Source organism: Ceratotherium simum, chromosome 20 (assembly GCF_057802395.1).
Source record: "Ceratotherium simum simum isolate JZ-2026a chromosome 20, ASM5780239v1, whole genome shotgun sequence".
Classification (NCBI taxonomy): Eukaryota; Metazoa; Chordata; class Mammalia; order Perissodactyla; family Rhinocerotidae; genus Ceratotherium; species Ceratotherium simum.
In genome coordinates this window covers 50,094,043-50,121,661 of record NC_141919.1, presented here as the reverse complement: position 1 = coordinate 50,121,661, position 27,619 = coordinate 50,094,043, and the positions used below count along the sequence as shown (strand labels likewise).

Genomic DNA, 27,619 nt, shown 5'->3' with positions numbered 1-27,619 from the left:
CCTCTCCTGTCTTTTCCCACTTGCAACTTAGCGTCGGAAACAATTTTTTTTTTAGTTTTTCAAACATATTTATGTCTTTTTTTCCTCTAGTCTTGTCAGTATCATCTCCCCCACCCTCTAATCAGTGTCTTTTTGCCTCTTCATCTTTTCCACCTCAGGAGAATCTTTCCTCTTCGTCTCCCTCTCCTCCGGCTAATCTTGTTTCTTCTGCCCCAGCTCTACCCTGATGAGTTGTTTTGGGAAAATATGGTGTGGCTTCCAGATGACCAAGTCAAAATCTGCCCTACCTTTCTGGTAAAGAATATTATCTGTTTGATAGCTATAAAGAAGATGTAATAAAGTGATGATAGGAAACGTAAGCCTCAAAAAGAAAGAGGCGGAAGGTGAAACATTGGGAGCATGCCACGTTTCCAATTCAGGAGAGTCCCGTGACCTCTATTTCATAGTTATGCTCTGAAGAGGAAAAAAGGGAGTTCGTAGCATCCGGCTTTGACCTTTGTGTACCATTTGTTGAGCAAACAGACATCATTAGAGCCTCTCAGTGTCTCCCTGTCTCAGACACCCTGCTGTCATTTTGACTCTTCATTCGTCCCCCCAGCCCATTTAAGATGAGAGAGAAAGAGCGCTTAAAATAGGAGGGGCCTCAGAGACGTCTAGTCCGGGGGTTCTCAAACAGGATGTTAAGAGCCGAATCTCCTTCTGCCCCATTAAAATGCTACACAACTGCCCACTGCCGCCCATCTGGAGTGGGTCACAGTGGTGCTGTCTTACCTGAAGTGGAGCCATGTCCCGTCTCCACCCCCTGACTTCCCTGCTTCAGTCTTTGCTGGGATTTGCCTGGACCCCTGAGCCCAGATAGTGTGAGAACGTCTGCTCTATTTCACCGGTGAGGAAACTGAGGCTCAGAGAGGGGAAGGGACCGGCAGAAAGTCACATGAGTAACAGTAGGGCTGCAGCTCAAACTCCTGCCACTTCCGAGGTAACTCTCCTCGAGCCCATTGAGTCCCTTCTTAGAGTGTTTCTCGAAGTTGGTATCCAGGACTGGGTTCTGGCCCTGCCACTTCCCAGCTCAATGACCTTAGACATGGATTTTTTAGACTTTGATGGTTTCCTCATTGGCAGGAGGGCAAGGTTTTAGTGCCTACTGCATGGGGCTTTAAGCACCTGGCATGCGGAGAGCCCTTAGTAAACATCAGGTGTTACTGTTGACTTGCGGCCCCCCGCCCCCCCCATTCCTCCTGCCTGTTTCCTCTGCCTGCTGCTGTGGTGATACACTCCATACGGTTCTCCCTGCCTCCTGCCTCACTCCCACTAAGTACCTCAAGACCCTCCCTCCCATGTGTGTGGCCTCCATGGGGTCAGAGGAGAGTAGACAATGACGTAAAACAGAGAGCCATCAGGTGACAGACTCTCAGGGGATGTAGGGACGTGTCAAGCCTACCAGCTTCTGCAGAGTAGGATTGTGTCTGAAGCTCCACACCCAGGTGGGAGCTTTCATGGGCTTTGATGGCCTCTACCCTGTCCATGTTAAGCTATTAGCCACCTCCAGTCACCGTAACAACTTAGGTCTCACGATAAGTGAGGGCTGGGGAGGCTCTACCAATTGAGATGGAGAACAGCAGCATTGCTGTGTGTCCTCAGGTCTCCTCCACCTCCCCCCTGCCCTAGCCCCGCCTGTTTGAGAATCCCGTTAGCGTTCCGGCATTTCCAGCCTGTTGGAGCCAAAGGTGGTGCTCTGAGCACAGATGTTCTACCCGAGGGTCAGCGCTGGGACCTTGGTGCTGAGGTGGGTGTCATGATGTCAGAGCAGATTGGGAGGTGCACACTGTACTTCGTCATACTTTAATCAGGAAAGGAAATTGTGAAACCACCTAAGGTGACGGGAAGGCAGGGTGCTGCCTGGCAACACTAGCCCTGAATCAGAAATACAGGTTGATTGTGTGATTGACCATCATAAAAGTTACCATTGGGTGAGGAATGCAGGCCCAGTTGGCCAGGTGGATTTGTAATAACCATGGCAGCCCTTTGCCCCAGAGCCAGCACCCAGGACTGGTCTCTCCAATTCCATTCATATGTCCTTTGGGGCCTCTGATCTTACTCAGCTGCCTGAGATCTTTCTAGTCCTGACTGAATCACACCCTCTCTTTAAACCCTTCAGTATGTCCCCACTGCCCACAGGCAAGGATCTAAAGGGTCTGAGGCCCTCAGCTCAGCATCCAACTGGACTCTGCAGTCCAGCCCTGACCTACCTCCAGCCGCTTCCTCCTCAGGCCCCCTGTATGCCACAGCCACACAGGAGTCTCCGTCTTCACCAGACACTCTCTGCGCCTCCTCTTGCCTTTGCTCTGCTGCCCTCTCTGCCCTGCTTCCTGGCCTTCCCTCTCCTACTTGCTCTCTTTCTGGCCACCATTTAAGGCACCCAACCTTATTAGCTCTGGGAAGCCCTGGAGAGGAGCTGACTTCTCCCTCCGGGCTGCTCCCAGGCTGCTTGGCGCTTTCTGGTGAGGGATGAGAGATGATGACCTGTGTGCGTGCTCACCCCAGCCACGGCCCTGGGCTCCGAGTCCTTCTGTCTCCCTGACCACACGGCTCCATGCACAGGCCAGTGCTCAGTCAGGGTTTGGAGCACCGACCTGCTCCCTGTGGCTCCTGCCCACCCTCTTACACCTTCTCAGGACCCCGTGCTTCTGTTTCTCTGGCGTGGTCTGTGCCTCTTGGAAATGAAGTCTCCTTTCCCAGTCATTCCAGGTCGTGACCCTTGGGAACCTGCATAGCCCCTCCCCGGGACCTCTCCCTAAAGCTTCCTGCTCCTTGCTGACCAGAGCAGGCTGCCTGGGGCACAGCCCTCTGGTGACCTCCCTTTTCAGGAAAAATGCAGAGAACCAACTTTAGCCCTGTGGTTGTGGATGGTCATAAAACTTCTTTATGGTCCTTTGGGCTGAACGTCTTTCATGGTCTCACTTTGAATTTTGACCCTAATGACCCCTCTGTGAGCCAAATGGGAATTCTCATTGTTCCTGCTGAAGGAATGCTCTTGAAGGTAAGTAGCTTGCTCTGCTTGGGTCCCATGATGGCTGGGTGGCCAAGCTGGGAGTTGCACAGAGATCACCTGAGGCCTACGGAATGCCTCATTGTGCCATGTTGATTCCCCGAACACTTGCTTCCCCTCACCGAGGAAGAGTTCCACATCCACTTGGCATGACAGGGGCAGCAGCCTCAGCACCCTGGGGAGGCTCACCCAGGTTTCATGCTAACAGGTAAACCCTGGCCTGAAGGTCTTCAGGGGAGCAGCGGGGGTCCCAGCTACTGCCTGAGGAGTCTTCGTCTCCCTCTGGGATTTTTTCCCTCTTCGTTTTCATCTGTGCACTGTTGGGAGGAGGTGGCAGGCTGCTAGTCTGGGGCCAGATGTGGGCAGGTTTGGAGACAGCCCTTTGTACCCTCAGTGAGCGAGAGCATCTGTCACCACACCCCAGCAGCTTATCTCTGTCACTGGGCCAGGCAGCTGGTCCCTAAACAAGGCCAGGATGAACTGGGGTGAAGCAGGCTCATGAGTGCACCCCGTTACTGAGCACAGCTGCTGGACCTGTGCCCCGACTGGTTTGGTTTCTGTCTTGATTATCTCTGTTTACCATCGCCTGTCCCTGCCTGCCATGTCCTCCCGAGCTGTCAGCGCCCAGATGGATGTGTGCAGGAATGGCACTCGGGAGGGCCGGGGCTGATGCTGTCCTGTGTACCCCTTCCTGTGGGCACTGGACATTTTGGAGCCTGGGGCCCAGGAGGCTTGTGGGAAGGTGGGAGTAACTGTTTCAGTACTGCTTGTGTGCTGCCCCAGCCAGCGGTCATCGCCTTTGCTGTGTGTTTCCCCCTCTGTCCGGGGCTCTGTGTTCCCCTGGGGAAGGTGTCGAAGCACTTACAGGTACTCACAGGCTGGTAAATCGCCTCCCTGGCCTTTGTTCTGGGAAATGCCGTGTTCTCTGCTCACCGTTGACTTCGTGTGGGGGAGCGACAGCTTATGAGGAATGTGCCTCTGTCCTGGAGCGAGGGTGGTCAGAAGGGGCCCTTTTCCTTTGCAGCCTCGACACTCGCCTCTCTTCCTTACCTCTCCCTTGCATCCATCCTTCTCTCTTGTTTCTTTTTCTTTTTTGTCTTCTGGTGGGGGCCCTTTTGCCTTTATTTGTTAATTCTGTTTGTAGCAAAGCCAGCTGAAGGAAGAGCTCCTCTCTGTGATCTGCTTCTTGCTCTCCACCTACCTCCTCTTCTGTACCCTCCACCTCCTAGAGAGAGAGAGAGAGAAAGAGAGAGGAGTGCCGACCTAGCCACTGCTGTGACTGCTGCCGCTGCCGCCACCACCGCTGCCACCCTGGTAATGTCCACACGCCCCAAAGCAAACCCAGAGCCGGGCCCTGCAGGTCAGGGGCAAGCTGTGTAAATAGACCTGTGAGTGTGCCATCCTCGGGCCCTGGGGTCTCCCAGGCGTAGCCGTGGCCTCTGTGGGCTCACGCCGACATGCCGAGGTGGAGCTGGCCCACTGTGTGAAGGTCTAAGGGGCTTTGCCTTAAAATGAAGCCTCAGTTGAGCTCATACTGTCTGTGTATATATTTGTATCCTGCTTTTTTCTTAAATTCTGTATCATCAGCATCTTCCCATGTGATTTCATAGTCTTCATAATCACCACTCTCCATGCCGCCACAGTAGTTGAGCATGTAGTTCTACCATAATTAACTTAGCCATTCCTCTATCAAAAGGCGTTTAGATAATTGCCACTTTCTCATTTGTGTAAATAATACCATAACGAACATCTTTGAGCCTGAAGCTTATTCTGTGTTTGCTTCTTTCGTATTTAGGATCATTTCCTCTGGCTAGATTTTCAGATACTGGATTATGGGTTCAGAAACGTTTTAAACATTTTTATGGTTCTTAATATAAATGGTCAAATGGCTTTCTGGAAGAGAAGACTTTATTTTCTAAAGTATTTTTCTGTGGAAAGTCAGGTCTCAGTGCCTTGGGCCCAGAGGGAGAGGCAGACGTCCTGATGTGGCTCCTGTGGAGCTGGGGTTTAAGAACTCTTCTCTGTGCTCACCTTGCCCAGAGTCCCTGCTGGGCTGTCCTCTTAGCTCAGTTCTCTCTGAAGGCAACATGGGACTTCTGACTTGTGTTCTGGTCCGGCGAAGGCCCAGGATATGCTCCCTCTTGTAATTACTTTGTTAAACAGAACCACTCCCTCAGCTTGGTCCCTGACCCAGATGGGCCCATGTCCTTTGATCGCTAGGTGAATAGCTCAAGTCTCAAATCCAGGTTTTGTTGAAGGCCCTGTCCAGGCTCGGGGGAACCATATTATTATGGTTGAAAACCAGAGGCCCAACTGCTGTGAAGTCATTGGTGAGTGGATATTAGCCCTCCACAAAGTCAGCATTTATATAATTCCAGGCCCTTCGCAGTAATTCTCTGGGGATCAGCTCCCAGCCGGCCTGTCTACCACCCCAAGGTCCACGCTTAGGCCTGCAGGTCTGTCCTGCCGCAGGACTGCCCAGCCAGAACTTCCTCTGCCTTCCCACCACCCCTCGGCCTAGGCCTGTCACCTTGGTGTCTGAGTGGGCACAGAGGAGCACACCCAGGGTGTTTCAGCAGACAGTTCCGCCGACTGCAGACCTGCCTCTGGATCTATGGGATCGAGAGCCTGGGGTAACTGCAGGCATGGGGGGCTGGGTGGGGAAGCTTTGTGATGGCCCAGGGCATGTGTGCAGGGGCCACATTGTCTCTTCCATCACATAGAAATTCTGATTCTTTGAGAGTCTTGACTTCAGGTTGATGTTTCTAACCCTGTTGCTTCTGTGTCTTTTGATGGAGGAGGGGCCAGAGGTGGTCGTTCTCTAAGCCATCATGCTCGGGGGACGTGGCTGCTGGTGTACACACATGGTCCTGACATCCAGGGAAGGCAGGTGGTTTGACAGATCTTCTAGAGACTGTTAGAACTTAGGCAAGGGGGGCCATGGCTTTCTGTAGATGGTCATCTGTCCCCTGTTGCCATCAGGGGAAGGCTGCTCTTGCCTTAACCACACTCAGGATTTGCCTGGGAATGAGACTAGGCTCTAGTATCTGTCCTAAAAGCCCCACGAAAGTTGCTTGTAGTACAGTGCATGTCCAGGGAGCAGATGAGGCATGAAATGGGGAGGTGGAGCCCCTGCCTGAGCCCAGCGGGGAGGCCTTCTCTACTTACTGACTGTTATTGCCTAGTCTCCAATGTCTCGCATGTGCTCCATGCAACAACTTCCAGACTGGTCTCCTTGCCTTCACTTGGGGGGAGGGCACAAATCCCTCCTTGACGTGCAAAACATAATCCTGTTTAAAACCTTCCAGGGCTCCCTATGGTCTAAATCAAAGAGAAAGCCTGAGTATTTTAGCAGAAGTCCCAGCCTTGCTCTTCCCCCGTGACTTGGTCCATGCCCACCTTCATGTCTGGCTCTGGTTTCCCCATTCTGTGTTTCTTGCAGTTCCCTGAATGTACTGATTACAGTTGCCTGCTTAAGTCGGAACTCCTCAAAAGCAGGGCCTGTGTCTTTTCCTTTTCCTTAACCCTACTGCCAAGCATGAAGTAGACACTCAATGGCATGAATGAATAAATGAGAGAGAGGGAGAAACAGGACCCTCTGGTCCTCTCTTGTCTCTGGGGCTGGCTTTTTTCTTTCTTTCTTTCTTTTTTTTGGTAACCACTTTATTGAGATATAATCACATACCATAGAATTCACCTATTTAACTTATATAATTCAGTAGCTTTTAGTGTATTCAGAGTTGTGCATCTGTCATCACAATCAGTTTTAGAACATTTTCGTTACACCAGAAAGAAACCCTGAACTTCTTAGCTACCAATCCCTCCGTTCCCCCTAGCCCTAGGCAACCACTAATCTACTTTCTGTCTCTATAGATTTGCCTGTGCTGGACATTTCATATGAATGGAATCATACAATATGTGGTCCTTTGTGACTGGCTTCTTTCACTTAGCATAATGTTTTCAGGGTTCATCCACGTTACAGCATGTATTAGTACTTCATTCCTTTTTATTGCTGAATAACATTCCATTGTATGGACATACCACATTTTATTCATCCATTCATCAGTTAATGGACATTTGGGTTCTTTCCACTTTTTGGCTAGTATGGATAATGCTTCTGTAAGCATTTTATAAGTTTTTGTGTGGATATGTTTTCATTTCTCTTGGGTGGACACCTAGGAGTGGGATTGCTCGGTCATGTGATAACTCTTGTCTCTCCCTCCTGGGACTGCCAGACTGTTTTCCAAGATGGGGGCACCATTTTGCATTCCTATAGCATTTTCAGTGGACGTACTACCTGTTGTCTTATCTTTAATATAAATGAGGGCTCTAGAAAAAGTTTTTAAGAGCCCTGGAGAGCTACTTGATGCTTCTTAAGACATTTGTCGCTGCCACCCAGATCTGCCAGAAGGGCACTGGGTTTGCTGTGGGAAATGTCTGGGGGCAGCTTCTTTCTTCTTTTATCTCCTCTGATGAACTCGGTCTTCAGGCCTGTGCCAGGCCTCCCACCTCAAATCTCCTTGCTTGACCCCAGGCCAGCATGCCTGGCCAGGCCCAGGCTCCTGTCCTCTCTGGACTAGCCATTGTTAGCTCTGCTTGACTGACTGATGCAGCCACTCTCAGGATTGTATGCACAATCCTAAAAGGTTTATGGGGGCCGGCCCCGTGGCGTAGCAGTTAGGTGCGCCTGCTCCGCTGCTGGCGGCCCAGGTTTGGATCCCGGGCGCACACCGACACATGGCTTATCAGGTCATGCTGTGGTGGCATCCCGTATAAAGTAGAGGAAGGTGGGCATGGATGTTAGCTCAGGGCTGGTCTTCCTCAGCAAAAAGAGGAGGATTGGCATGGATGTTAGCTCAGGGCTGTCCTTCCTCAGACACACGCAAACACACTAAATAAATAAATAAATAAATTTAAAAGGTTTACAGGCTTTTCTGTGAGCCTTGGTCAGTGGGACAGCTGCCCTGTCCAGCTACAGGAGAGTCATGTCAGTTTTGATCTTTCTTCTTTCTTCCTGTCCTTTTCTTTAAGAGGAGCCAAATGCCCTAGAAGGAAGGGAGAAATATAACCCTCATCTACCAACATAAGATGAAGGCGGCACTTGAAAAGCTCGGCCTTTCAGAGGGACACCTGCTCCCATTGCACAGCTCCTCTTCACTGAGAGTGACTTCCCAAACATTTCACATGTGTCTAAAGGTCTCTCTTTCCTCTGCTGCTATAGAGAGTCTAATCATGTGAGCCACAGGCTAACTCCCTTGAACCTTAATCCTTTTTAGAAATTCCCGCACCAGCGTAGAAGCAGGATTTGGGAGGAATCTTGAAGCTGATTGGGAAGGCCACACACAAACACAAGAGAAGGAGGAATCTCCAGGTTGGATCTCTGACCTTCAAGATGGGTGGGAAAACCTGCTCCTGGAATAATGATGATAGTAGCTCACATTCGTTGCCAGGCGATGTGCTGAGGCCTTTTCAGGCATTGTCTCATTTAATGCAACTCACCTGTTGTCATCCTGTGACAAAATGAGGAAACTGAGGCCAGAGGTGTGATTTTCCCAAAGTCAGATAGCTAATAAGTGAAGAAGCTGGCATTCCTGGGATAAAAATGCACGTGCCGCTCACAATTGTGTATGTGGCCTGGCCAGATGGTAGGTGCTTGATAAATGTTTACGTGAGTGAATAAAATAGCAGATGCAGTGGAAGAATGTGCCCAAGGAGGAGGGGTAGGAATGAGGGCTGGGTGTCTTCCCAGCCCCTGGAGAGGACTGAGCACCTCCTGTTAGTGGCCGGAGCTGATGGACTTGCCAGGGCCTGTCTTTCTCATTGAGAAAGTTACCCAGGGTGTGACACTATTTCACCGGAAGAAGCCTAGAATTGACTGTTCTATCATCCCAGGGGAGGAGGACATACTTTCCTTATCTATCATTCTGCTAGTCGGGGTCCTAGGGGTCCTGGTGGGTAATAACACCTGTGAAAGTGTACCCTGCCCTTCCCCTCTCCCAGGATCACACAGGTGAGGCCAGGTTGGGAGGAAGTATGGGAGGAGTGATGTATAGTTCAGGTTACTTTGGGAAACTGCCCAGCTACTTGTAAGTGTGGGCCAGACGCTGGAGCGCCATATTGAAGGAGCTGCTGCACCATATGTGGGAAAAGGGGAGAACACGTCTGCTCCTTGGATTTCTCCCCGAGGCTGCCATTGTTCTTGGGGCTTGTCTCCAGAGGTGCCCATTCATGGTTCCAAATTTCCAGTTCTTGGGAGAGGAAAAATGCTTAGTGTAGTCTCAGTCAAGCATCTGCTTAGATCTGTCATGGCCAGCAGGCCAGGTCCTGTGGTTCAGACATGGCCACCAAGAGCCCCTCCACCCCTGTTACTGGGGAGCATATCAAGAGAAGGGAGCACTGGGCAGCCGCCTTCAGGGGTCTGCTACATGGGTGTGAAAAGGCTTTGTTGGGACACTGCCCTTTCACTTGTTGGGAGAGTGTTTGATGGGGCTGAATTGTGTTTGAAAATGTTCAGAGAGAGCTAACTCCTTTAGGGTCTTCATGGTCCTGGAGGAACAAGATGGAAAGCGCAAGAGCAGGCTTTTTTCCCCATCACAGGAAGGTAAAAAGGTATGGGAGGAATGAAGCAAACCTGGGTTGGGGTGAAGGTTGTTACAAGATCTTTGTGATGATTAAATGACACGCGAGACGTGTAAAACACTTATCTTGTGCCTGGTATATCCTATCCCCACAATGACTATGTTGTAATAATAACAGTTACAACAACTTCATAGTTTTCATATGTGGTTTTTAAACTTTGAACTACTTTTTGCCATGTGACTTACACAGAATTAGCTGAAGGCAGAATTCTAAATGACTCTTAACTGGCAGGACAGCCGAAGAACACCGTGTGTGCCATTGGGCGTGGCGATCTCCTTTCACCATGCGTGGGTAGAAAGCTTTATCATTGACTGAAGAAAGGAGCTCTTGCATAAGATGTTTCCTTAATTCATTTGCTCTTCTCTTGGCTGCTTTTTCTGACTTTCTGGTTGTTGTCTTTTTTAAGTGGTTTCCCTGTGTCACCTGCCTGAGGCTGGGCAGCTGTGGTGCTGTCTGTGTGCTCTGAGCTCACACAGGCAGCCTTGTGGAGCCCAGTTCCCAAGTCTTCTCCCGGGGGCCTTCTCCAGTTGGGTATCCCACTTTTGAGATTGTGTAGTGGTTGCGGGCCCTTATGGGATACTTTTTCCCCGAAGTAGGGGGCCCTGATCTTGTTGATCCCAAGAGATATTGGGAAAGAGCACTAAGTGAGGATTCCAGAGTCTTGGCCTCTAGTCCCAGCTGTGTCACCTATATGGCCTTAGTTTCTTCATGACATTGTTGGGAGGATTCTGGTCAGGATGAGAGCACGTGTGTGCAAGGGCTTGTGAACTGCTATGTGTAAGGATGGAAGTGTTGATGCTGTTACTGTGCTTACTAACCTGGGGCCAGGGGAGTTGGTACCATGGGTCTACCCATGGTAGTGACCCTGAGGGGGCCGTTTGATTGGGGCTTCCCAAAAGAATTGCAGTCTGCCATTGTATGTTGAAATGCATCCATCAGTCTACTCATCTGTCCGGCCATCCGTCCATCCATCCATCCATCCAACCATCCATCCATCCATCCATCCACCGGTTATTTATTGAGCTCTTATTATATGCTAGGCAGCGTTCAAGGCACTGGGTGAATAAAACATAAAAAATTCCAGTCTTCGTTGAGCTTATGTTCTAGTGGGGAGACTGAAAATAAACAAAATGAGTAAATAAAATATGAAGCACCTTTGCACCAACAGACTTGTGCTCTGGGATCCAGTGGTTGGCATCCTGAAGCAAGTGTCATCCTCTCTCTCACACCTTGTTTCTACGCTGGTGTGTGTCAGTCTGCTTCCCACCCTACACTGGGAACACCGTGAGGGCAGAGATTGACTTGGGTTGGCCACATTGCTCTGGTACCTAGTTTAGTGGCAGACGCCTGGAAGGCACACAATGTGGTGATCAAACCATGGTCAACCATACAAAGAGGGTGGAAGTGAAAAGTCCCATAGGCACCAGTTTCCTGGGTATCTTTCCTGGAATTAGTCTGTATGTAGTATGTAAATAAATGACACATATGTTTAAAGGCCTTTTCACCTAACAGTAGTATCTTGAAGGTCATTTCCTTTTAGAGCTTCCTTATTTTTTTAAAGAGCTCTATTCCATTGTATAGTGACGCTTATGTCATTGTTCACATTCTTTTGCTGTGAAGAACACCGCGTGGAGAACAACGTTGTTCATGTGTCATTCGCACATTTGCAAGTCCTACAGGATAATTCGTAGAAGTGGGATTGCTGACTCAGGCATGCCATTCGGTATTGATTTGTAAAGTGAGGGCAGAAAAATGAGGCCCAAGAGTAGACTAATGACTACATGTAGTGGGCAAGTCACGGGTCCCTGTGAGTGTTCTGCTCAGAGGCCTTATGGCATCTGATATCACTTCTTTTGTTTCTGCACCAGGCTGGCGAGTCCACGTTCAACCGTGCTAAGCTCCTCAACGTGGGCTTTCAAGAGGCCTTGAAGGACTACGACTACAACTGCTTCGTGTTTAGCGACGTGGACCTCATTCCAATGAACGACCATAACGCCTACAGGTGTTTTTCGCAGCCTCGGCACATTTCTGTAGCGATGGATAAGTTTGGATTTAGGTAAGAGATGTTCACCAGAATCTGCAGAAAACATGTTTGTCTCTTACATGACGACTAGGAAATGCGGTTCTTCCAGCCCAGGAGTGCCTCCTTAGGCTCTGGAGGAGAATGCCGCCTCTGAGAACTGGGTGCTCTTTAAGCCCAGAGTCAGTTATTATTTGAGGAGGAAGTTGGAGTCCAGAAACGCCTCTACTTCTGCATGTCCAGGCGAGAAGAGTTTTTAGATTTGGGATGGCTCTCCTCTTTAGGCTCCAAACAGATGCTGGATTTCCTCACCTTGTTTTCTCTCCCCTTCCCCACCCAGTTTGGGAAGCAGGTTGGAATCATTTTCCTCCAGTAGACTCTTGGGCTCGGAGACCTTGGCAGGTGTTCCTTGGCACTTTAAGAAGGAACAGGATTCTGTTACCAGCAGAGCACAGGCTTCTGCTTGAATGTTGGGGCCCAAACTTTTCCACCAAAATGGGACGAGTGAGGAGGCCAGCTGGTGCCTGTCCCCAGGGGCAGCGGAATAATCCAAAGCATATTGTCGTAGGTGGAAAATAGCCTTGTAGTCCATTTTTTTATCTTAAAAAAAAACTTGCATTTTGTTCCATAATGTATCTGTTTGTATTAACATAAAATTGTTTTAAATTACTTATCAGTTGAGTGACCTGACCTTTCCCTCCGTCCTTAGAGGGAGTCACCTGAAGCTCCGGGAAACTACCCTGTGTCCTGGGCATCCCGGCTCAGGCTGTCCCACAGTGTGGTGGCCCGTGCCGGCCAGCAGTCCTTTGGTGTAAATACAACTGCTTTCTTTCAGACCCGTTTTAGTCTCATAATTTCTTTCTCTCTTCCCTTGCTGGGAGCCTGAAGACTGAGATGAATATAGGGATGCTGTGAAGTCCTTCCCCCAGATCAGTGGTACTCAGGCCCTGAACTTGCTGTCTTAAAGGGGAAATTTGACTGTAAACATCGCTCTGTGCCCTCCTGTCTTCCCTCCTCCCTGTTTGTGTATCTTCTTCTCTTTGAGGTACACTGGCCCATGCCCTGACCTCTCTTCATTCCTCCCTTGGAGCACGGTGGTGATCGCCTAATTCTCCACCGCAGCACCATGTCTGTTTTACCCAGAACCAGTTACACTTTGGGGACGGGGCATGTAGGTAAGAGAAAGAGCAGAGATGGCAAAACCAGATCTTGTCCACTTGGTATGTACTTGCCCTTGAATGGCTGAGAGTCAATTTCTGTAAAAACACTGATTATGAAGAAACCTTATTGGCCTGGCCACCTCTGGTTCAAACCCTCACATCACAAGCGCAGACTGTAGTGTGAGGTACACCAAAAGGCGCCTAAGTGGTGACGCCTAATCACAGATAGATTACCTTTGGTTCATTGAAGCAGGCCGCCAGGGATCTTTGCTTATGGATACCTGCTGTCAGAATTCCTGAATGAATTTGAAAATAATAATTGCATCTTTGTTTCATATGTTCTGTATGGTTTGGCTGACTTCCCCCTCGAAGTCTGAGTTAGAGTTTTCCTTAATTTGTGTGATGGGTTTTGATCGCTTTGGATTCCGTTGAGAGCCCAAGTGTGGTTTAGAGCTATACACAACATCGTCACAAAACCACAGCCTTTAAAGGACCCAGAGGAAGGCCTTTGCCTGGCCTCCGAGCACACCCTGATTTTTAACATTTCTCCTCAGTGCTTCCTCTGCATCCCTTGGGAGTCCACAATTCATAACCATTGAAATATTGAAATAAAGAAAGGTTTGGAGGGATGAGAGCCCAGATGCCCTACTGCTTGAAAATGTGTCCAAATAGATTCACCATTGTACATTTTGCTAAGTCAGGATGTGTTAGAAATTTCCAAGAAAATTTTATTTTAGCAAATTTTCAGAAATGCTGTCTTGACTATTGGGGTCAGTGTTCAAGCCAGTATACCTTTGGAGGAATGAAAGCTAGACTAGTAGATGGGACAGGGGTGGGGAGGGAGGGAATGACAGGGTGGGCACAGAGAGACTTGAAAACAATGTGGGTTTCCAGGAGCTGCTGGATAAGGGTTTCATGTGCAGGAGCAGGACACAGCGGGAGCAGATTCCTGAGCAGTGCAGAGAACTGGCTTATGCCCTTGTCACTGATTTTCTAGATAACCACAGAAGCAACACAGTATTCTTAGAGAGATGAAGATTCTCCTTTTTGATGTCTGTATCTTCTCTAAGATAATCTGAGTCTGATATAAAAACCAAGCAAAGAAAGAAAACTCTCATAAATCTCCAATTAAAAAGTTGTGTAGAATAAAAATAACTTTTAGAAGTGTTTATGTTTTGAACAAGCTTTATTTTGAAAAATCAAAACCTGCTAACCCCTGGTCCTCTGTGTGTGTTTTTTCACCAGCCTCCCTTACGTTCAGTATTTTGGAGGTGTCTCTGCTCTAAGTAAACAACAGTTTCTCACCATCAATGGATTTCCTAATAACTACTGGGGCTGGGGAGGTGAAGACGACGACATTTTTAACAGGTAACGGTCACAACTTAGATCTCCTCCTTCCCTGTCTCCCTCCCCTTCCAGTTTTCCAATCAGTGCTTGGTTATTCTGCAAGGATTGCCCCTCAGGAGGGGTGCAGCCCCCACTCACCCAGATTCTTAGGTGTGCCCTGCTATAGGTCTGAACATGGCTTTAGGAAAATTAGCGTTTGTGATGTTTGCATTAGCCTTGGAAAATGTAAGATGAGAACCAAGTGAAGGGGTGAGGTGACAGTGACATATACCACCTGTCATTTTGTCTTGAAGGAGTGAACGTGTGTCCGTTGCAAAAATTCGGCATCTCATTGTGGTCCTGTTTGAGTGTAAAACAGGTTTCTTGGGGCAGAATCCTAAGTCTTTACAGAGTCTTTGTGCTATTTTTTATTTTGGAGTATTTTTAACATACACAAAAGAGGACAGAGTAGTATGAAGCTCTGCGGCCCCACCTGGCCCCAACAACCATCATTCCACGGCCAGCCGCCCATCCACACCCTGTGGCTCCTCGTGAGCTGGTAAACCTTCATCATGTGGGTTTTCATTAAAGACGGTAAAAAACCATCTGTCGGGGGTATTTGAAACCACATTCTGCCCAGTACTCCTGGCAGTGGAGGCTTCCACCCTGCCAGCCACAGGTGAGAGGCACCTTCTCCCTCTGGGAGCCAGTCCGAACTTGTCACTGAGTTAGTTATCAGAACACACCCCAATGCCTTCCCAGATTGGAGTGTGTTAATTTAATCAAGTAAGAGAAAGTGTCTGTCAGAGCAGCACCCCAGTCATGCAAGGTTAGCTTTGTGTGAGAACTTGGCATAGACCCAAGTCTTTAATGCAAGCCTTGAAGAAAACTTGAGTTTTATGGGTATGCGGGTTGGTTATCCAGCGTCTACTTATTGAGCATCTGCTGCATGCAGAGCACTGCACCAGGCAGGCCCAATGGGGAGGACATTGAAGCCCTGGACAGGGGTCCAGACAGAAAGAACCTTGCTTCCATGGCACCACAGCTGGGCCAACATTGGGCCCATATCATGGTGTCCAGGGCTGATGTGACATCACAAACCTGAATGTTCAGAAAGGTTGTGGGGAGGGAGCGCTGAGGATGGATACCCGAAGGCAGAGGGACTAGAAGGATGAGTGGTTTTTGGAGCGGCTCTCTTGAAAGATAAAGGACCTAACCCTCACTCTGCAGCTACGCATTGTGTGCCAGGCACCAGATCAGCACTGGGGGTGGGGGGTGGGGGATGAGGGGTGAGGCTGGAGACCTTTAAGTCGCCCAGGACCAGCCAGTGCTGCCTCTTAACTGTTGTATTCCTGTTGTCAAGGCTTTAGTTTTGGGCCTCATTCCTGCCCCCGAGACCTACACAGAATCTTCCACCCTGTTCTGGCTGGCTCTAGTCTTGTTCCCTGCTCTCCATTCTTACACTGCTTGTCAGAGAGACTTCCCGTTGGCCAAACACCTTTGGGAAACACTGCATATTATATCCCTTTCAGACACCAGCACTGTTGGGTGGGATGCTAAAAGCTCTGAGAAGGCCTCCATGAGGTAGCCTTTGCCCTTCTTCCTAGCCTCATCTCCGGCCACTTCCTACCCCAGACCCTCTTCATCATCCCCGGAAGCTTGTGTTGCTCCCTGAGGGAGCTGTGCTTGCTCTCGCCTCCCTGCCTTTGCCTGTGCAGTCCTGCTCCCCGAATGCTCTGGCAGACACCCATTCATCTTCATGACTCGGCTGCCTGGTCTTGCTCAGGTAGAGGTAGTTGTTTCCCGCTCTGTGCCCCACAACCCCAGCTTCCCCTCCTCACCTCCATCCTGGCACTGATGGCTCAGTGTTCTAAGCTTCCACACTGTAAGTTCTGTGAGGGCAGGCACCCCAGAGCCTGGCACAGAATAGTCACCAACACAGACTGCAGAGCCAGTGGTAGAAGGAGCTGGGGGGGACAGAGTTCAAACCAGTGCCATGCTGGGCTGGGGTTGGGGCCGAGTGAGACCAGTAAGCAGGATGGTGGATGGGCACAGTCTTGCAGCTGGGGCCGGGGGACTCAAGCCTATGGCAGCCCTGCAATGATGACTGTCGCTTTGCTCCTTGCAGATTAGCTTTTAAAGGCATGTCTATATCTCGCCCAAATGCTGTGGTCGGGAAGTGCCGGATGATCCGCCACTCAAGAGACAAGAAAAATGAACCCAATCCTCAGAGGTGCGTCCTGTGTTCATTTACATTCCTTCTTCCTCCTTTAGGATGGGGCGGGCTGCAGGAATGAGGCTCTGGAGAGGGCTCCAGGCCTGGGTGGGTTAGGGAGGGTTCAGTCCATGGGGCAGGGAGGAGTAGGAGGTGGGGGGGAGGGGGCAATAAAGTACAAACGTTTAAGGTTTATTTGCTTTTTCTTTTTTTTTTTTTAAACAGTTTTATTTATTTACTTATTTTTTTTTGTGAGGAAGATCAGCCCTGAGCTAACATCCATGCCAATCCTCCTCTTTTTTGCTGAGGAAGACCGGCTCTGAGCTAACATCTATTGCCAATCCTCCTCCTTCTTTTTTTCCCCCAAAGCCCCAGTAGATAGTTGTATGTCATAGTTGCACATCCTTCCAGTTGCTGTATGTGGGATGCGGCCTCAGCATGGCCAGAGAAGTGGCGCGTTGGTGCGCGCCCGGGATACGAACCCGGGTTGCCAGTAGCGGAGCGCGTGCAATTAACCGCTAAGCCACGGGCCGGCCCAGGGTTTATTTTCTTAAGATTTTTGTTTTGACACCAACCCCTTGCCCTTTTGTTCCTTGTAGGTTTGACCGAATTGCACACACAAAGGAGACAATGCTGTCTGATGGTTTGAACACGCTTGCCTACCAGGTGTTGGACGTACAGAGATACCCGTTGTATACCAAAATCACAGTGGACATCGGGACACCAAGCTAGCATTTTGATACACTAATAAGAGACCTGAAAATGGCCAGGGACCTCTGCCGTGTGTCTCTGCCAGTCTGCTGGGCTGGTCCCTCTCATTCTTCCCCATCAGAGTGATAGGGCTCCTCTCTCAGCTCATCACTCAGATGTCTTTCCAGATGACCAGGACGAGCGGGATATTTTGCCCCCAACTTGGCTTGGCACGTGACTTCTTAGCTCTGCGAGGTGTTTGTAAGTGTAGGAACCATCAGCCTTTGGGGGGTTCTCGGCATGTTCACAGTCTCCCCAAAGAATCAGAGCTGTACACAGCCCGAAATTGGGTGACTGTGGGACTCATTCCTGGTGGTAAACTGCTCATTTATTGTGAAATAAGTAAGAATTTTGCTTTAAATTGTGATATTCTCACTACTTTATGAAAAGTTGGAGAGTGCTGCTGAAATTGGATTGGTGTGATGTTTTTTGGTTGTCGTATTTTAACAGAAAAACACACGATTGCAACCAATCTCATTTTACCCCCTCCCCTACCTTCTTTCAGTGGTATGCAACTGTTATAATCACGGAATCGCTGTGTGTGTATGTGTCTTTTCTTAGCAAAAGAATCTTAAAACTTGAGCCTTGGACCTTTTGCCCTGCTAACGTGTGAATTCCAGGGCAAATTTGGCCATCAGAGCATAAGCCTTGGGTGTTCTCACAGTCAGTGGCCTTTCTCCACATTGTCTGATTTCTGAATGTAAAGACTTTTTTTAAATAGCAGTTTGTAGTATTTTAAAGAAAGAACAAATCAGGTTCTAATTATGATCTAGCTTGATTTTGTGTTGATCCAGATTTACATAGCTGTTTAGTGTTAAGTCCTGGCAAGTTGTTGTCCTGAGCATGCTATGTAAACTTGAATTTCCTATGTATTTTTATTGTGGTGTTTTAAATGTGGGGAGGGGACTGAGCTATTTTTAGGGGAAAAAATAATGTATGCTGTAGTGGCCACTAACCGGCCTCTGATTTAGCTGGCAGGCTAGGTTTTGTGACAAGCAAAATCTCCTTTGGCCCTTTGATGAGGGCAAGGCCTCCCGTCAGGTCAGCGTTACCCTGCCGGACCTCTGGGGGACACAGGGGCCTCAGCCTGCCGGGCAGAGCTCCCTACCTCCCCATCCACCCCAGGCAGGCAGGATGGAGGGGACTGCCACCTCCCCAGACTGACCCTGGGACCTCTCGTCAGGGCCCTAGGCAGCAGGGTTGGAAGTGAGAGCCATCAGGTTGTTTACTGGCCCTCGGCCTGGGGAGGTGGAGGGATCCTCATTCTGGCCCCCTGGAGTCTGGGGCCCCTCACTTGGCTCTCCTGCCTGGCCCACCTTGCAGGACCGGTTCTCTTCCTTCTCCCCTTCCCCCTTCCCCCTTTTGGTTCCTTGGCCTCTTGCCTGTTCCCTAAAACTTGCCTGTGGCACTGAGGGTCACAAAGACTATTCATTCTCCAGCACGAATGTGCCTTTTAATTAGAGATCTAGAAAGGAGTTCAGCTGAACACCCCTGCACTCCCCACAACCACTCTGTACCTGAAGCCTCCCATCCCCCTCAGGTTTTCAGCAGGTGCTCCACTCCAGGGAGGCTGCCCCACAGGTGCCATCCCCAAACCCCGCTCTGCGGGGAGAGGTTTAGCCTGCCAGGGGTGAGGTGCACAGGCTGGTTCTTAGCCCTGGCCCCTTGCCGGCTGCAGCCTGCGTAAGGACAGAAGATTCGGCTGTCTGATCCAGCCGAAGATTTCAGCTGGTGGCCGCCCAGACCCCGCCACTGCCCTCCTGGGAACCAGGCGTCAGCCTGGATGGAGGCTGAGCTGCTGCCTGGCCCCAGTGTCACCTGTGCCTTTATCGCTCTGAGTGTCTCAGATCCTAACTTGGTTCTTTTTCCAGAAGCCTTTGTATTGGTTAAAAATTAGTTTCTACTGCAGAAGCAGCTGGGCTATGCAAAGAGTATTCCTTCTGTCAGTTGCCCACTCCTTAATAGCGATGTGAATAAAACTAAGAAAAATCTCCCTGGGAGGGAGTTTTGGGAAATGCAAAGAATGAAGGCCTCTGTTTCTGTCCCCAGATCCTGACTTTTCCAAAGTGCCTTAAAAGAAAGGAGACAGATTCCCTAGGTGGTAACTTCTTTGTTACTTACTTTACTCTTGAAAGAAGATTCTGACTTGTTTTTCTTTTTTCTTTTCCTGTTACATTTTTCTTCATGTTCCATTGGAATAGATAAGCGTGCGGTTCCTTCTCAGGACCAAGGGAAGTCCTGCTTCACAGATTTGCCATTTGCTGACCGTGTGGTGCTCTCATGGGGCCACCTGGGCCCACGCTGGGGCCTGGACGCCTGCCTGGCTCATGAGATGCTACAGGTCCTGTTCCCGCCCCGGGCAGCGCCGGGAGCATTTCCTTTACTTGGAAGTTGTCACCAAGAAGTGGGCCTGTGCTGTGCCTTTCTCTGTTTCTCTCCGTCCAGTTGCTGGTGCCCCTGTCAAGTGGCTTTTGGGAATGAGCAGAGGGCAGAGGTGGCACAGGGGGGTAAAGGAGATGCTGGTGCTGGCGCAGCCTGGCGGGTGCTCTCTGGCCTCGGGGCTGGGCACAGCCAGGATGGCTGCCTTCCTCTCCTTGAGACCTGTTGTGCTGTGTATTTTGATTTCCCGTGTATGCAAATGTATGTATTTACGATTGTAAGGAGGGGAGATGTCTGACCTTAGTGTTCAAAACAGAACTGTATTTTTGCCTTTAAAATCCAGTCATATAACTGGAAGGTGAATAAATGGCCCTATCTTTGTAACCGCACGTGGTTTCTCTTCTGATTTACGGGGTTTGGGCTCTCCCGGAGCTGGAGGGCAGTGATGGGGCTGCCTGCGGGGAGGATCTGAAGAGAGCAGAGGTCTGCCTTTGGGCCTGCCTCGCTCAGGGAGTGTAATGGTGATGGTGCGGGGGTGGGAGGTTGTGGGGGGGATTGGGAGGTGGTATCTCACCTGGCTTTGCTCCATGCTTCTCCCTGGGATCAGCCATTTCCTCATCTGGCCCTGATTTTCTCATCTATAACATGGAGATAATAACACATTGAGCCTTTTTCTTTTTCTTTGGTGAGGAAGATTGGCCCTGAGCTAACTAACACCTGTTGCCAATCTTCCTCTTTTTGCTGAGGGAGATTAGCCCTGAGATAGCATCTGTGCCCATCTTCCTCTGTTTTGTATGTGGGACGCCTGCCACAGCATGGCTTGATGAGTGGCGTGTAGGTCCACACCCGGGATCTGGGCCCACAAACCCCGGGCTGCTGAAGCAGAGCACACGCACTTAACCACTGCACCACCGGCCAGCCCTGCAAATCGAGCCTTTTGAGGCTTAAAAGGGATGGTGTCACCTGACATTACACAATGTTATAAACCAATATGACCTCAATAAAATAATTAAATTACAGAAAGGAAAGAGAGGATGTATCTAAACCTGACACACCCACAGTGCTCACTGCCTGGTGGCCTGTGCCACCTCAAAGAACCTTCCCGAGCTGTCCTCTGGCCACATTCTGCTATTTTCAACAGATGCCAGGGTCCTTCTGAGCTTGTTCTCAGAGCCATTTACACAAGGTGTTCACAGTGTAACTTACATGGTATTATCCAAAATAAGTTTTCTTGTCAGCCCCAGGAAATTTAACCAGATAATACTAAAGGGTCTTAGTTGTGACCCAAGGACTTGAGACAGTAGGTCCCCCAGGCGCCCTCTCCTCCTCAGTGCCCCTGGGGTCAGGCACCAGCAGCTGTGGGCCACCTCTTCCATGCTGGTTGGATTGAATAGGCATCTGGAAGAAATGGGCCAGAGGAAACAGTGGGCAGGAGAGGTCGCCCCTGCTGTCCCGGCTCAGAGAGCTGCAGGCCCTGCTAGGATGGGGCTGCGAATGTGGGACCAGTCGGGAAACAGGAGCAGGAAGGGCAGCCCCTGGTAGCCCCCCCAGGGCCATCTGGCTGTCTCTACCCATCCTTGGGGCTGCTGGAAGGCTCCCTAGTGGCCTCAGGCTTGAGCAGAGGTGGCCTGGGGCTCAGATCTGACCTTCGAACAGGACTCTGGTCCTTTGGACAAGGGCACTGTGAGCTGTAGGGTCTGGGTTAAGTGGAGCCCCCTTCCTTCCCCAAAGATGCACCCATCTGCACAGCTGCATACACACAAACATGGGCAACACACTGACACGTGCCCATGAGGCGCCGGAATGCCTGGGTTCTAATCCTGCCGCTGCCTCGTCCTAGTTCTATGACCTTGAGCAAATGACTTAGCCTCTCTGTGCCTTAGTTTGTTTGTCTGTGTAATGGGCATAAAAGTGCCTGTTTCATATTCATTATGAAGATCAAGTGAGTTAATACTTATAAACACTTAGAACATGCCTGGCTCATAATAAGCATTATATGTGTTACAAATGTTAGTTAAATTTTTTAAAATGCATCTGAGCACACGTGCTGACATGCACATACAGACTGCTGTGCATGTATTACCAACGTAGACACAGGCACATGCCAGGTGCACTGGGGATCCCCATTTTTCCTCTTCTAGGGCACATGTCTGGGGCTTAACTATGTGGCTGTTGGGTGGGTGAGCCTCAGGGTAAGTAACCACTCCTTCTGAGATACCCCGGACTTCACCGGTGGTGTTTCCCCACCACTTCCCCGCCTCACCTGAGCGAAGGTGTTTGAGATGTCTGCCTTGGGGACGGAGGGGACTAGAACCCCGCTGGTGGGCTCCAAGGGGGCGGGAAGGGAAGAAAGTAGGAGGAAGGGGTCCAAGGATGGGCTCCTGGGGTTGGCCATTTCCTTGAGAAGGGCTGTCTCTAATCTCTCCCACTGCACACGGGACCCAGACCAAGTCTGAGCCAGCCAGAGCCCAGAAGTCATGAGTGTGGATTTAATGGGCACCAGACCCTCCCACTTTTGTCCTCTTTTCCATGGGAGAATGTGATCTGGCTGCCAAATCACTGACCCACAGGTGTCCTTGGGAGGCACGGCTGTGCTGCCCAGGTAGGTGGGTGCAGGTGGAGGTATGTGAGTGGAGCCTCCCCAGACAGGAGTGTCTGCTACTCGTGACATAGGGAGGCTGTGTGTGGTGAAGGTGGGGGAGAGGTCGAGGAAGTGAGAAGATGACAGAGTTCTAGGTGTTACCAAGTTTCTACCACACTCCCAGGATCCCCTCCTCTTCTTTCTTCCAGGAGGTAGAGGTTCAGACATTCCTAGGGGCCCATTGCTTCTTAGAACTGGAACTTCTTACACCATCAGGAAATGAGGTTGGTCTGGCTGAGCTGGTTGTGCCAGCCAAGCCTCATTTCCTTCTCTGGCAGAGTCCCCGGGCAGGGTATGTGGCTGCTGCCTTCCTCTGGGCTCTGGGCCTATACCCAGGCTGCGAGGCAGAAGAACCTGCAGGTCATAGTTGTCACGGGGAGTGATAGAACGGAAGCCAGAAGACCGCGGCACTCCGAGGACAGCTGTACTTGAGCAAGGTGTGTGCCAGGTCACCAGGCAGGGGGCCAGGGAAGATGGCCAGGAAGAAGCCATACAAACAAGGATCGTTACTTCTGGTTCTCTCTGCCTTCCTACTTGCTGTGTGACTCTAGGCAAGTCGATTTCCCTCTCTGAGCCTGGGTTTGCTCTTCTGTTTTATGACTTGCTCTCAGAATCCACTCCTGGGCTCCCCATAGTTCTGTCCTTCTCCCAGCAGGAAGTGCCTGGTCTTGGTTTCCTCTTGTTCCTGAGTCTAACCCTTCCTATCACCTTGAAGGAAGTCCCTTTATCTCTGAGTCTTATTTTGTAAAAATAGCAGGATCACCCCTGCCTGCCCTCCCCGCTGAGCCTTGAGCAGCCCGGGAGAAACTGCTAGAGCTCTACCTCGCGGGGGAGGGCTGCGATGTTGTTGCCCATGGTCTCCCTCTTCCGCCTGAGGCCCCTCCAGGCTCAGGGCAGACTCCTCTCACCTGCTCTTCCTTAAGTTTTAAAACTCAGGTTCCTGGTCATCCCATGGGAGCGGAGGGAGAACCACAGCAGTGGGGGCAGAATGGCTGAGCCTCTGCTCATCTCCTGGGAGAAGGACGTAAGACTCAAGGTGGTGTGGGAGCCAGCTCCATACCCAGGCTCCTTTCAGCTGGACCATCTGCCCTGTGACCAAAGGACTTAGGATTTCCTGATCTTAAGAAGGCTCCCTGTGGAAATGCCAATCCAAACTACACTGAGATACCACGTCACACCCATTAGGATGGCTAGTATCAAAAACCAAAATAATAAGTGTTGCTGAGGATGTGGAAAAATCGGAACCTGTGCATTGCTGGTGGGAGTGTGAAATGGTGCAGCCGCTGTGGAAAATGGTATGGAGATTCCTCAAAAAGTTAAACATAGAATGACCATATGGTCCAGCAATTCTACTTCAGGGTATATACCCAAAAGAAATGAAAGGGAAAAACTTGAACAGATATTTGTACACCCATGTTCACAGCAGCCTTATGCACAATAGCCAAAGGTGGAAATGACCCAAGTGTCTATCAACGGGTGAATGGATAAACAAAATGTGATATGTACTTAAAATAGAATGTTATTCAGCCTTAAAAAGGAAGGAAATTCTGACACATACTATAACATGGATGAATCTTGAAGACATTAAACTAAGTGAAATAAGCCAGTTACAAAACGACAAACATTGTGCAATTCCACTTATATGAGGTACCTAAAATAGTTAAATTCATACATATAGAAAGTGGAGTGATGTTTGCCAGGAGCTGTAGGGCAGAGTGGATAGAGTGAGGAATGGAGAGTTAGTGTTTGATGAGTACAGAGTTTTAGTTGGAGAAGATGTAAAAGTTCTAGAGATGGATGGTGGTGATGGTTGCACAGCAATATGAATGTACTAAACGCCACAGAACTGCCCACTTAAAAAATGGTTAAAATGATACATTTTATGGGCCGGCCCTGTGGCTTAGCGGTTAAGTGCCCGCGCTCTGCTACTGGCGGCCCCGGTTCGGATCCCGGGCGCGCACCGTCGCACCGCTTCTCCGGCCATGCTGAGGCCGCGTCCCACATACAGCAACTAGAAGGATGTGCAACTATGACGTACAACTATCTACTGGGGCTTTGGGGAAAAAAAAAGGAGGAGGATTGGCAATAGATGTTACCTCAGAGCCGGTCTTCCTCAGCAAAAAGAGGAGGATTAGCATGGATGTTAGCTCAGGGCTGATCTTCCTCACACACACAAAAAAAGATAAATTTTATGTTACATATATGCTATAGACTGAATGTATCCCCCCCAAAATTCATGTGTTGAAATCCAATTCCCAATGTGATGGTGTTTGGAGGTGGGGCCTTTGGGAGGTGACTAGGTCATGAGGGTGAAGCCCTGATGAATGGGATTAGTAGGGTACTAATATAAGGGTATAAAAGACCCCAGAGAGCTCCCTCATCCCTTCCCCCATGTGAGGTTATAGAGAGAAGTGCAGTCTGTGAACTGGGAAGCGGGCTCCTCACCAGACACCATATCTGCCAGCACCTTGTTCTTGGACTCCCCAGCCTTCAGCACCATGAGAAATAAATGTCTGTTGTCGACAAGCCATCCAGTCTATGTTATTTTTGTTATAGCAGCCCCAAAAGACTAAGTATATTTTACCACAGTTTAAAAAAAAGGAGGAGGCTCCCTGTGGCCAAGTTGACCTCGTCCTTTTCTGGAAGTGGCTGAGTCTGGTGGTGTGAGTCCAGCATCCACCTGGAGATTTTGAGAGTGAGATGGCCTGGCCGTGTGGGGTGTGCCACCCGAGGATTGGTGAATCGTGGGCACTCAGCTTGATGCTGAATCCAGCTTAGCACTCTGCCCCAGACAACTGGCTTCTCAGTTGCTACCTTTTCCCAAGACAGGCATCCTTCCATAAGGAAGCTAGATGTGGCTATGACACAGGTACAACTGTCCCTTAGCCAGGGGAGCTTGGGTGGAGAAGGCGAAGCCTGGACTCAGGCAGGATCTCAGGACTGGGGGGGCAAAGAGGTGCTTTCTCCCAGACTGCCTACTTGGTTCCCATTTACTGTTGGCAGAAACCAGGGGTCGAGGTGGAGGCTTTTTAAAGGAAGAACTGACAAGCTGGGGCCACATTACACCTGGTGATGAAAACGGTCACCTAGACAGGTTCTGTCTGGATGGGGAGGAGGCCCCCGGGCATCAGGTGAGACAGCCTGATTTCTGGAGCTTGGAGGGTGGGAGGGACACTCAGAGAGATGGCCCCACGACTTGGTGTTGGTGGCCGAGCCTCCACCCCCATGTTGCTATGTTGGTACAACCTTTCTGGAAGTGGACCGTAGAGAAATAAATCTTACAAGTGGACCTATCCTGGACCCCACAATTCATCTTCTAGGAATTTATCCAAAGAAAACAATGCAATCCATGCACGAGGTGTACGTGCAGCAGCGTTTACCCTGGCGCTGCTCGTAACGCTGAAAACATAGAAGCTACTGTCACCGGGGGACTGTGCTGAGTAAAATGAAGTCCATGCAAACAATTAAGTACTATGTGACCATTGAGAATGATGGAGTGGATCCATATTTATCGACTGGAAAGAGGTCTAAGGGGAAAAGCAAACTACAGAATGGTATTTCCATATATGGCAGGGAAATGTATGAATAATTTAGTGCAGAAATTACTCTGTAATTGTTTGTGAGAGCAGATGCACGAGCAATAAAACGAAGAGATGATCTTCCTTTCTCTGCACAGACTGTACAGCAGGGCTTCCATGCCAGGGTAACAACCTTCAATGTTTTGGGGGCTGCCTGAGGGCCGAGGACTTTAACAGTGCTGGCCCCATTGAGAGAAGCAGCTGGATTGTCCCCTGGGGGGGCTGCATTCCCTGAAAGTGCCCAGACTTGGAAGGGAGATGGGGCTTCCTCCCACAGGGGAATGTGGGAGGCCTGTGCCTTGTTCACATGTGGCGGGACGTGGCACACTATGGGGATATCCGCGGAGGCTGGACAGGAGGTTCTAGCGATTCTCTCAGATTTAGAAAAATAAAGTTAGGACATTTCTTGCCACTCTGTCCTGAGTGCAATGGACGTTTGTGTCTGTTGTACTTGGGTAATCAAAATGTTAAAGAACAGAAAGATTGGGTGGGGGTGCTGTGCCTTGGCTCTGGAGGGGCAAGACTGGCCTAAGGCCCCTGATCAGTGCCCTGTGTGGAGTGTGAGCCCAGGAGGGAGTGAGGGGGACCCCCATTGCCCATGGATCTTTGGCCCCAGAATCCAGGAGCCCTATTGCTGAAGGAGGCCCTGACATCTAGATTTTGACAGACCTGAACTTGGAGCTGTTGTAGACTCATTTCCGGGCCAGATGTGAATGCCAGACAATCAGCTTGTGCTCCCGGACCTGGTCCCTGCCTGAGAGGCATGTGCCAGAGGAGGGTAGGTACCAGGCAGTGACCAGCAAGAATGCGTGCCTCTATCTCTGAATCCAATCTGGTGGGGAGCCAAGGGCTGTGTGCCAGCCCTGCTCCACCCTGCTCAGCTCCGGGGCCTGGCCAGCTGGAGCTTCCTGGGACAGGGTGAGCCACCAGAGGTTATCCAGCCAGGGACTTGGGCCATTGGTGGGGCCTTCAGAATGCTCCGTCTGTGAAAGTGTCCTATTGCCATGGCTGCAGTGACTTTGGTCTCCTCTGATGACAGCTGCACAGGAAGCAAGCCAGCTCCAAGGCCCCAGCTCTGTAGTTCCCAACTTCACCAAAAGCAGGGCTATAGTGAGGGAAGGAGCAAGGATGGTGCAGGGGACTCAGTGAACTTCTGCATGACCCTAATCCCTCAGATGGGCTCTCCCCTCTGAGCACACCCCGCACTTTCCCACCTGCTCTGTATTGTTCATTACAATAATCCCTATCACGAGAAACAGGCTCAGGGAGGCTATGTGACTTGCACAGGGTCACACAGAGTTGGTGTCTTATCCAGGTCTCCTGAGTCCCAAGTCCAGGGCTTTGGCCACTGGACATGATCCAGCCACTCATCCAGACACAGCAGCTCTCACTTCACTAAAGTGTAGGAGCTGGAGGCGGGGCGGTGCGCTGTCCCAGCCAGGGAAGACGTGGCCCTCACTTCAAGCCTGGCCTCAGCTGCATCGCCAAAAGCGTAGCCTAGACCTGGGGCTGGACCCAAGAGCATAGTTTTTGTTTTGTGTGTTTGTGTTGTTTTGTTTTCCCTCACAGTTTTATAGGACTTGGAACCTAGTGTACTTCACGGCAGCAGCTCCCTCTGCCAGGGCCATCAGTGCAGCCTCCACCTGGGAGGCACACGGGAGTGAACACTGAAGTCCTCCATGAGCACACAGGAGGCCTGGGTCATGGGGAACCGGGAGGGAGGGAGACCCCTGAGTGCTGAGGATCCACGCGGACCTGAAGGAGAAGTGGGGCTGCTTTCTGCCTCTGGAGGCATTGCTCGGGGCAGCAACAACCAGTCCCTGGTTCACAGACAGCGCGGCTCCTTCATCCTACCCCCTGGC

The 27,619-nt window shown here is 50.3% G+C and overlaps 1 protein-coding gene across 1 annotated transcript in view; it reads left to right on the top strand.

Moving 5' to 3' along the window:
* B4GALT1 (beta-1,4-galactosyltransferase 1) overlaps positions 1-19,922 on the top strand; it is a 49,997-nt gene extending 30,075 nt beyond the window's left edge. The window contains exons 3-6 of the mRNA XM_004428363.3: positions 11,557-11,744; positions 14,114-14,236; positions 16,323-16,427; positions 17,009-19,922. Coding sequence (XP_004428420.2) covers positions 11,557-11,744; positions 14,114-14,236; positions 16,323-16,427; positions 17,009-17,141 — 549 coding nt within the window. The 3' untranslated portion in view covers positions 17,142-19,922. The remainder of the gene's footprint in view (positions 1-11,556; positions 11,745-14,113; positions 14,237-16,322; positions 16,428-17,008) is intronic.
* Positions 19,923-27,619: the final 7,697 nt, after the last annotated feature.